Source organism: Stegodyphus dumicola, chromosome 12, assembly GCF_044657685.1.
Source record: "Stegodyphus dumicola isolate Sdum_Otavi_A_Nest chromosome 12, ASM4465768v1".
NCBI classification, from domain to species: Eukaryota; Metazoa; Arthropoda; class Arachnida; order Araneae; family Eresidae; genus Stegodyphus; species Stegodyphus dumicola.
The window spans coordinates 24,469,539-24,481,596 of NC_140779.1; the positions used below are offsets into that span (position 1 = coordinate 24,469,539).

The window sequence follows — 12,058 nt, forward strand, 5'->3', positions numbered from 1 at the left end:
TGCATATATGTAAAATACAATCTGAATGAAGGAAACATTGCAATACAAATTTGAAATTTGCATTACAATACATGATTTTTCTATTTCATCATTTTAAATCGGTATATAATATTAAAATTTTTGCTTTAAATCTTAACTGTTAGTGATAATAATGGAACAATGATGTTTTTAATTTATTCTAAATTAAGAAAATATTAAAATGCTATGATCAATGTTTCAGTATTTAAATTATTTAATTAGAATTTACAAATGAGTTACTTTTCTATTTTGTCGTTTTAGATGGTTATATAACAAATTAAATTTTTGCTATCAGTGATAAGAATAATAGTACAATAATATTCCTAAATTAAATTGAGAAAAATATTAAAACATCATAATTATTTTTAGTCCAAAGGCACAATTTGCCCTGAAGGACTATTATTTTCCTTTTGGCATTTTGTGTTGGTTCACTATAAATGTCCGATTCACTTTTCAAATTGTTGCCACCAAATATTATTGCCCTGTATTATATTTAAAGAAATTAAATAATGAAGAATCTGCATAAATGTATGTATGTTTCTAGGATTGTGATAAAACAACAGTACCTAGAGTCATCCAATTTTGAATAACGTATGTTTCCACCCGAATATGGGCAACTGGAAGCCCACATTTGGAATTTGTTTTATTATGTGTTTCATATTTTGCAAAACTTTAACGAATTTTTAATTAATAAACTCAGTGATTTAAAAGTAAGCAATGGCAACACTCTATTAGGGGGGAACTTTTTTATCTCCAGTGCGTGGAACTGTGTATCGGAAATTTTAAAGATGCTCATTTTAAAAAAAATATTTTGCGATATTGCTGTTGAACTGAATTTTATGATTTTTTTCTACGTGATTTACGCACATAGAAAAAGACTTTTATGAGAAATATAGACAAGGACACCATATTTATGACAGGTAAAAGCTCATTAGAAAAAGTGACAAAATAAATTTTAAAAGGGTAAAAAAAAAAAAAAAAGAATGAATAGAAAAATAAATTAATTAAAAAAAAACTTACTAGTTTCTCTTTGCTGATCATCATTTATGACTGCATTAAGCTGAGACTGGTGTTTTTCTACTAAAAATAAATAAATAAAAAGTGTTTGATATTTCTATCAATTATTTCTGCATACATCTAAAATACAATCTCAATGAAAAAAATAATAAAATTAATATCAGTTACTTTTATATTGTTATATCAAATTAAATTTTTGCTTAAAATATTAGCTATGAGTGATAAGAATAATAGTAAAATAATTCTAGATTAAACTAAATCAGAAAAATATTAAAATAGTTCTTTTTTAGTATTTAAATTACTTAATTAGAATTTTATGCCTCAGATATTGACTTATATCTGCACAACAGGAAATAAATACAATGTACATAATAGCATGTCCTACAATAATATATTCCCTGCAAATTCAAGACCATACATATGCAAATAAAAATAAAATGTGAATGTATGAGCAAAACTGTACGAAAAGTTAACTCTTTCAGAACAGTTTCATAGGAATAAATATAAAAGAGAAAAAATATTTCTCTTTGTTGATACAATATAAAAGTGATTAGATTTCATTAAAAATAAAATAAAATAAAAATAAAATGAAAGAAAATATAGAAAAAAAATAACAGCAGCAAAACTGTCAAATAAACAAACAATAAAAGTGTTTATTACAGCATTACTTTTGAGAAAAACAATTAGGCTTTTAACAATTTTTATCTCCAGAAATTTCAAACTTGATCTTGAGACTGCTCTTAAATATATGTTGTGATTGTGTATTCTTAGATATCCAAAAGTTGATGGTAGTGTTTATTACATGTAAAAGAAACTATGGAAGCATGTTGTTCATATAGAATTTCTTATCGAGCTCGAGAATAAATGCTGCACTGAAAAATGCTCTCTGATATTATTTTCAATTCAGACTGATTTAAAAAGGAGATTATACATTTTCTTTATTTCATTAACAACTAGAAAAATAAACAGATTGAACTTTAACTCTGAAATGGAAATCATACAGAATAATCTGAAAGGGAACTGATCTGTTGTAAGGCAATTAAATACTAAACTACTAACCAAAGTTGATGCGAATCTATGAAAGAAAAAAATTGAAATAATCGATGATTGATATAATAGTTAATAAAGAAAATGACTGAATTAAAATGCATATGCTCAGAAACTGAAATGAAAGCGACTTGGAGGATACTGAAAATGAAGTTGCACAAAGCCAAGAAAATCAAGATATCAACAGTTTTATGGTGAGGAAGACTGGAGCAATTTTTAAAACAAACTTTGGAATATTCTGGAAATGTAATACATCAAAACATAATGTTGAATGTTACATCTACTGAAGAAACGAAAGCAATGAAATTAGCATGTCTTCAAATAAGACCTTATTATGGACATATGTGTATATGATAACATGATACATTTTTGCTTTAAGTTATCAGAACTGTGAATCAGTAACAGAAATACTAAAAGAACATTTTGGAAGAAAAGATGTAGTCAGCAGCTCAACATATCAACAAACTAGTTATCTTTTAAATCAATTAGAAATGCTTTTAATGTTAAAGCACCCCATAAATTGTATGATGAGTACAAAATCAACATCCAAAGCTTAGAATTGTCAAATAAAATTTCAAGAAGCTATAAAAATATTCTCGCTCGTAATATTGCAAACATTTCTGGAGAAGTTAATTTTAGAGTTTAAATGATTTTTTTAATTAACGATTATTTTTATATAATCAGGCAGTCAGATAAACATTTAAACCAACAAGCTACATGCAAAAGGAACATCACTAACCAGGTAAGAAAAAAGACGAAGCAAGAAAAACTTACCAGAGTCTCTTTGCTGAACATCTTTTGTGAGTAATTCAAATAAAAACTGGTGCTGTTTTACTAAAAAAGAAAAAAGTGTTTGATGTTTCTTTTAACTATTTATGCATATATGTAAAATACAATCTGAATGAAGGAAACATTGCAATACAAATTTGAAAATTGCATTACAATACATGATTTTTCTATTTCATCATTTTAAATCGGTATATAATATTAAAATTTTTGCTTTAAATCTTAACTATTAGTGATAATAATGGAACAATGATGTTTTTAATTTATTCTAAATTAAGAAAATATTAAAATGCTATGATCAATGTTTCAGTATTTAAATTATTTAATTAGAATTTACAAATGAGTTACTTTTCTATTTTGTCGTTTTAGATGGTTATATAACAAATTAAATTTTTGCTATCAGTGATAAGAATAATAGTAGAATAATATTCCTAAATTAAATTGAGAAAAATATTAAAACATCATAATTATTTTTAGTCCAAAGGGGCAATTTACCCTGAAGGACTATTATTTTCCTTTTGGCATTTTGCGTTGGTTCACTATAAATGTCCGATTCACTTTTCAAATTGTTGCCACCAAATATTATTGCCCTGTATTATATTTAAAGAAATTAAATAATGAAGAATCTGCATAAATGTATGTATGTTTCTAGGATTGTGATAAAACAACAGTACCTAGAGTCATCCAATTTTGAATAACGTATGTTTCCACCCGAATATGGGCATCTGGAAGCCCATATTTGGAATTTGTTTTATTATCTGTTTCATATTTTGGAAAACGTTAACGAATTTTTAATTAATAAACTCAGTGATTTAAAAGCGAGCAATGGCAACACTCTATTAGGGGGGAACTTTTTTATCTCCAGCGCGTGGAACTGTGTATCGGAAATTCTAAAGATGCTCATTTAAACATTATTTTGCGATATTGCTGTTGAATTGAATTTTATGATTTTTTTTAATATTTAAATGATTTAATTAATTTTTTAGTATTTAAATTAATATAATTTCCTGTCTCAGATATTGACCATAATATCTGCACAGGAATAACAAAATACAATGTATATAATAACAAGTCCTATAGTAATATGTGCTACACAAATTCAAGACCATTTATCCTATACAGGTAAAAAGAAAATATAAATGTTTAGGCAAAACTGTAAGAAAAGTAAACTCACCACAGTTTCATGGGATAAAACATAATATTTCTATTGATATTACACAAAAATGATTACATTTTATTAAACATAAATAAATGAATAGTACAGTAAAATAAAATAAAGAAAAAAGATAACAAAAATAACAACAAGAAAACTGACAAACAAGAAAAAGTCTTGATTACAACAATTGTTTTGAGAAAACTAAAATAATTTGTATCTTCAGAAGCCTGCAAATTGATATTGAAACTGCAAATTTTATGAAATATTTAATATAATAGATTAAACAAATCTGTTAAATGTTTTGACATTTTTTTTTAACCTGAATTCAATAAAATGACTTTTTTTATAATTTTAACATAGTTTATTATTAATTAATGAATAAACTTTTTTTAACCTTAAAATTAAAAAATACATATTAATTTATAATGGACAATAGTTATTGTTCTAAAATTAAATTTCAGAAAGTTCAATTTTAAACAAACACTGCAATTTTATTTGCAAAAAATAAACATGATCATTTTGCAACATTCAACTCCCTCTAAAATGCAATTTGTTAATGGTTGTATTAAAGCATGCAAATATTTAACTAAAATATGTTTGCACATTACAAGCAAAAATTATTTAATTTTGTGACAATGTGAAATATTTAAAAAATACTTTTAGAAAATAAAAATAAATTATTTTACAGAATTTTTTTATTTTCAACACTAATTAGGAGAAAAATTTTATACTTCTGAGAATATCTAGGATTAATAATAAAAACCTTTTTGACTTTCGTTTTTATTTTTTGGAAAATAACACGATGGATGATTTAATATAATCAGAAGTACAGTTCTCCATTCCCACTGCAAATTCACAGCATATCATTATTTAAGGTTGGTCGGGTTTTTGGTTTACCACAAAGGACTTAATGACTATCTGCCTAAGGGGAGCAATGCCTTCATGGAGGACTTTCTAAGGAAAATTGGCTCACATACACATTACACATGAGTAAAACCACGAAAATGCCCATGCAGCAGCCTGTTCTCTGGGATTCGAACTATCAATGCTCAGCGACTTTATCACTTGGCCGCTGGTGGGCCCATTATTTAAGGATAAAGAAAACAAACATACCATAGGATTCCTGCTCCTTTTCTATCACAGCTGGATCATTTGTTTTATTAACTTCCACCTGGAATTAAAATCAACACTTACAGTAGATTCTGTATGAGATTTCACTCTCTTTATTTCTCGCAATATATACAAATTGTTTCTTATCTTATTCACATGACTAGCAAAAAATAAAAGACATTTATTTGTTACTGATAAGAATGTACACATTGATATAAACAGCAACACAATGATGTCACAGTTTTAAAGCAGATAAGTTGTGTTTCATATCATTGTGTTCAACTCTGGAAAAATAAGTACTTAAGAACAGCATTTGGTACTTATTGTTAATAAGCTTATGAAGAGATGTTCAGTGATGATGTAATTATGCGCTTTATCACATTTAGTTAGTTTCTTATTGCTTACATAGTGCAACTAAAATGCTATTTTTAAATATTAAAATAAATTATAAAAAATAGCTATGGATATATGTATGAAAATAATTTCATTCATTAATTTAATAATCTACTGAATTTTTAATTTCCTTTAAATTTCTTCCAATTTTACAATGGCCGTTTCTACGGGTCATTCACTCATATTACAAACATTGCCCAGTATCACCAAAAATTAATCATAACTTTTTTAATGGTTCTCCACCATGCTTCTGTGAGACAATGTAGAAGCATTTGCAGTGTATTACTTTTGATTAGTTTCATAATACAATAATAATAGTTTTATAAAATAAAAAATTGGGCAGTTTTCATATTCCAATGTGCAATTAAATGGTGAAGAGAAAAATCACTAAAACAACAACCAATATCCGTGATGCTATCAAAGTAATTAACTACATCGTTTTTAAGTTACTAAGTGATGCATCGTTTACAAAATCATTACCAGATTTTTAATTAAAAACAGCTAGTACCTAACATGAAAATTAAAATAATTGTTACATTCGGTAAACAATCATAAGTGCATTTATATTTTTCGTTTTCAATGCAGCCAACAAACTGATTAGTTTTTACTTTTTTATTTTTTAAATTTCAACATTCTTTTACTTATTACTTATGTTATAGATATGTAATGTAATATGCAAGTGTGCTGCAACCCTCCTGGTCGACAACAATTGACCCCATGCACAATGCAACACACCCAACACAAACAAAAATACAGTTAAACAATTAAAATAAAAGATTAAAGCACAGATTAAAACAGAAATACAGTTAAAAACATCAAACGAAAATTCCCAGTATTTGTTATATTGCCATTTATAAAGTTGCAAATGCTTTGCAAATCTAAACTCTTTATTGCGGCAGTAGCATTCCTTTATGTTACCGTGTTTTACCCTAACATGTCGCAATGATATGCAGTCTTAGATGAACTGTAGAGCACTGCCTTCAGCACTACAAAAACTACAAAGACTACTATTTTGCTAATTAAATCTTTGATTGCAATCAAAATCACAGATCACTCTCATATTTTTAGAAACTTCAAAGTTCAACAAATAATCTTTCCTTTTTCCTGAAATGTTCCATTTTTTTTCCAGCAATCACAATTGAAATCGTTTATTTTATTAATAACAATTCTTTTTTATGCTTGAATATTGAGCACATTTCCAGCATTACCCATAGCAGCCTCTTTGGCCAGCATGTCGGCCTTCTCATTGCCTATAACACCAATATGGCATTCCACCCAGTTCGTTTTCACCTCATGTATTTCCTCAACTTTTAAAAAGAGATATTTTATATATGAGACCAAAATATTAGTGTTATTAACATATGCTAGTGCTTAAAAACCACTATATATATATATTAATATGTGTTTTTACAATCAGGTTTTAAACAATCCATTTAAGAGCAGATACGACAGGATCCAAAATTCAAGTCAAGGTTGAAGTCTAATTTTGCCTTTGTCTATTTCTGTACCAAACAAGTAAACCCCATATGCTCCACCAGTTCCATTGTCATAACCTGAACCGTCAGTAAATATGTTCAATTCTCCTACGTAAACATTTGTTCTCCAGTATTACACTGCTTTTCTAAATGCAGGATGTATACTGCTAATATTAAGGTCAGAAAAACGTGTAATATATGCAGCAAAACCTCTGTAAGTAATAAAATCAACATTTTGTGAACATAATTTAAATTTATCCTAATAAAAAGAATAAAATATCGAGAGGGGCAGCATACCGGCCAATATGCAAATGACTTGCGATGAGACTGTTTTAAAAAAATCTGGTAAGAAGCAGCAGCAGCCAGGATCATTGTATTGTATTTAATTTATTTCTGATTCACTGCAAGTCCACGACCCTGGAACTCAAATGATATTATAGATACAAGATGAATAAATTTATGAAAGCCACAATCACAGCTATACTATTTATGTCTGTAGAACAATTGCAAGAAATGCTGTCCTGCTAATTGTTTGCTGCTGTTAACAAATACTCAGCATTTCAATAACTGTTAAAAAGTAATAAAAATTGGGGGGGGAAACCCCTCTATCTCCATACATAAAGTTAGGCTCAAAATAGAAGCAGGGAAAAACAAAACAATTTCCCCAATTATTATTTTTATACTCAAAACATTTAAGAAATTATTAGAAGTTATTCACGAGAAGGAAAATTTAAAAAATTAAAAGAAACAGGAAAAATGTTAATAAAAATTAAATAACATTTTTCAAAACATTCTGCAACTTTTATAATTTAAGCTTACAAATAAACAAATAAATACCCTCCCTCAAACTAAAATGCAATAATATAGCATAATCTTTGCCCAAAAATTACATAAGGCTGTAAAAGGTATACAAGGCTGTCTGATCATAAGAAATTCATATTTAAAATGATGTTAAGATCATATTTAGATATACGACAGCAACAGGTATGATGTAAAATCTGTTAACAGATAGATCTAATTGTTTAGCTAATAACAAGAAAACACATGAAGTTATCTTGAAAAGAATACCTTTATTTCCTTTCAAGGCAAGTCCACGTGTTTAGCATTTCATACTTTGTATTCCAGAGAAAACTGTTTCATATTTATATTAATATCAGAGAAACCATAAAAGCCCCACGAAGCCAAAAAATTGAATCGCTACAAATTGAACAAATGAAATAGCAGAATTTCATTGACAATCAATTAAAGTAGGTAAATCCTTTCATTTAACCTAATACAGATGCCCCCATTAATAGAAACAATTTTTAAACCCTCTAACTAAGCTTAATAGCATTTCATCCTTTAAATAATTAATAAAAAAGAATCTGCTTTCACTGTACAAGGATTTAGCAAGAAACATTCTAAAGTATTTAATATTTTCTATTGAAAAAAATGTATTTAAGATTGTTTTATGAATAAAATGCATAGCATAATTTCATATTTCAACTGTGCATCCAAAAGGAAGAAAAGCATTTAGATAAATGAGTTTGAAAAGAAATTTGTGACCAAATGTCACTTGAATGGTTGCAGTTATAACTTAAGTTGGTTTATTGATTAATTCATTCAAAAAGCACATGACAGCCATTTGCTTTCAAATAAATGCCTTTGTAAAAGACTTTCTAAAGGATATTGGTTCATATTCATACTGCACATACAGAAAAGCAGGAAGAGGTGCAACGAGCTACAGATGAACTACCAAGTTTGATGGTTTTACACATTTGGCCACTATAAACAAATTTAATGAATAATTAAATATGTAGGTCTTCAAACTTTAGGCAACATGATATCTTTTAGAATAAATGTATGAAAGCTAAGTTTTATGTATGTCACATACAGAAGAATTTTCAATGAGAAAAATGTTTCATGACTAGATTAGTTAAAAAAAATTATGTCTCAGGTCCGCACATTAATTTTTTGGAACTATGTAGAAATTTTTCAAATGATGACTGTCCATGATGAGTTTTCTGTAACAAATTACAATATGATAGCTTTTACATTAGGAAAAAAATAATTTAGAAGTATTGCTTTCATGTTTTTACATGTCAAAACTTTTCTATTTAAAAAAAAATTAATTTTAATATGAACTATTTATTTATACTTCCCCATTCATCGACTACTTATTGATTAATTTCCTGCTTACTGATTGTTCTCTCCACCAGGAAAAAGAGGTTTAATCCATTTAATCTAAATTTTTTTAGGATCTATTTTACATATATTGAATCAATTTTGCCCCATGAACCTGTGCCAATTTATGATTATTAAAACTACAAAAAAAAAAAAAAAAAAAAAAAAAAAAAAAAAAACTGAAAGGTTTCAGATTTTAAATCATGTCCAAAGGGGCTTTTTTTTAACGTTTTGTGTGTTCCTTTATTTATTAAATATCACATTCTATATACTCAAACCATAAAATTCAGTTCAACAGCAATATCACAAAATAATTTTAAAATGAGCCTATCTTTAGAATTTCTGATACAGCGTCTCGTGCTCTGGAGATAAAAATGTTTCCTTCATGTTTTCATACAGTGTTGCAATTTCTCGCTTTGAAATCATTTAGTTTGTTTATCAAAAAATCATTGAAGCATTACAAAATACAAAATAGATAATAAAACAAATCAAAATTTGGGCTTCCACGTTCCCATATTCTATGGAAGATTACGTTATTCAAATTTTGATGGCTCTAGGTACCGTTGTTTTATCACAATGCGAGAAAGATGCATTCATGCAAATTCTTCATTATTTAATTTCTTTAAATTTAATACAGAGCGATAACATTTGGTGGCAACAATTTGAAAAATGAAACAAGGTTTATCGTGAATCGACACAAAATGAACAAAATTAAGTCCTTCTGGGGAAATTGCCCCCTTGGACTTTAAGGGAAAAAAAAAAAAAAAAAAAAAAAAGAGGGGACCATCCTTGATTAATAATTTTAAGTAATCACAATTTAAAATTCAGCAAATGTCCTTAAATGAATGAAATAACATTAAAAGTACAAAAGAGATCTCTTATAAAGAATCAGTTTTATCATATAGCATGAGCTTTTGAATTTCTGAAACATTTAACCAATTTAAAATTAAGGCTATTATTAATTTAAATACATATTACAAATCAAAAAAATTATATTTTGAGTAAACTCTATTATGCCATAAAAATTAATTAAAATAAACTATATAAATAATATTCATCAAAAGAAATTAAATGTTTATTTCACATAAATAAATACAAAATATAACTAACTGTTTTAAGTTGTTCACTCAGCCGTTCTTCTAATTCCTGACATTCAGCTTCTTTCACTATTTCTGATGCTAAAAGATGTAAATAGAAAACTATTCAATAAATACTGGAATATTCAATAAATACTGGAACAAAATTTAAAAAACATGGCTTCATAATTAATCTACTAAAAATGTGTAAAAATTATCAAATTAGAATTTATAAACAAATAGGATAATCCATAAATATGTTGTTAATGTAATTACTGCCAAGAATTATATTAGACAAATAATTTTACTGTTATTCTGCACTCTATTTTATGCCATTCTTATGAGCTGCTTTTCTGTTACAGTACAAAGTCCAAAATTCGGATGTCCATTATCCGGAATGATCTAAAATCCAGACCTCAAAGCCACCAACATTTTTTTTCCTTATTGCTTTACGCATGCGCATTTGATTTTTCTTCCATAATAAAACATATGGAGATTTTCACTTAGGCACTAAATAAAATATCTCGTTATGGAAAAACAATCATGTAAGCATAAATTTGTGAGATTAATAATTTGGCTTCGTAGCTGAGTATCTACTTTGCATACTGATATACTTATATCTCTGACGCCAACCTGGCGAGTCATTATAGTATATTTTGCTTTCATTACCGCATGTTTATCAATACATGACAGTTTCAGTAATAACTCATGCTGTGATGTCTAAACTTTTTTTATATTAGTAATTGAATAACAAGAGTATGGCAACCTTTAATGCTAACATTACGCTTGGTGATAATTATAGATTTTTAAATACTCTAAGAAATATTGATGAGAGAAAATTCAACAAAAATTTCTTTTCATATGCTAAAAATAGATTTTGTTAATGAAACTCATAGGCTAAAAGATTACATTTAGTGCTATTTTAATTGCGAATAACTAATATGTTATTCACCATAAACCCAGAAGCGGTGGCAGAATATGTCGGCACTGGACGGCAGAATTTAGGGAAGACGAAATTTTTGGAATTTGGGGAAGCACCGAGCGGCAAAATTAAGGGATGAGAAGTATTTATGATTTAGCGAAAGCACCGGGATCCAAAGTTTAGACACAGTGAAAATTTAGAACTTAGGAAAGCACTTTATAGCAGATTTTAGGACCCGTAGAGACTGCACCAACTAGTATCGAGTGCCGGCCCTAGATAAAGCTTTAAGTATATATAGGAGTTTATTTATTCAGGACTTGGATTAGTTTGAAGCATGTGCAAGAATAGAACATAGGTATAGTAAACAACTAAACTAATACAATTCAGGCTCAATTCAGTATGCATTAGGAGCAAGACAAAATTTAGCGAAACAACCTGGCTTTCATTGCCACTCTTGTGATACACAGCCAATAATGTATAATGGACACTATTAAGCTAGACTGAAATTATCTTTACTGATTCTAAGGCATTTCAATTAATGTAGCAGACTGCACTGCTCCCTGATCTTCTAATTTGATCCAGCTTATTTTTTGAAGACTGTTATTATTAAGGCAATTTTATAAAAACCAAGCTTGAACTTTCGATTATGTCAAAAAGAGTTTCCATTTCTGGAGTTGCCAAAGGATCAACAAAGCGAAACCATGTTTCGATGTCCATTAAACAAAAAGTGGAATTGCTGCAAAAAATGGATAAAGACATATTCGTCTCAAAATTAAGGGAAGAGTATAACATTGGAAAGTCCACTGTATATGACAGAAGAAAAACAAAAAAAGAACTTTTTGAATTTTTTTTGCAGAAGCATCTTAAACAACTTACATTGAAAGAAATGTTTAAT

General features: G+C 27.8%; 1 protein-coding gene across 24 annotated transcripts in view; it reads right to left on the reverse strand.

Moving 5' to 3' along the window:
• LOC118186912 (uncharacterized) overlaps nt 1-12,058 on the reverse strand; it is a 66,926-nt gene that overhangs the window by 37,381 nt on the left and 17,487 nt on the right. For 23 of the 24 annotated variants that reach the window (XM_035357086.2, XM_085827572.1, XM_085827551.1 and 20 more), the window contains exons 5-8: nt 10,276-10,343; nt 5,138-5,195; nt 2,857-2,916; nt 1,039-1,098 (exon numbers count right to left, since the gene is read on the reverse strand). In XM_035357086.2, coding sequence (XP_035212977.2) covers nt 1,039-1,098; nt 2,857-2,916; nt 5,138-5,195; nt 10,276-10,343 — 246 coding nt within the window. The remainder of the gene's footprint in view (nt 1-1,038; nt 1,099-2,856; nt 2,917-5,137; nt 5,196-10,275; nt 10,344-12,058) is intronic. The other variant, XM_085827554.1, reaches the window with a different exon arrangement.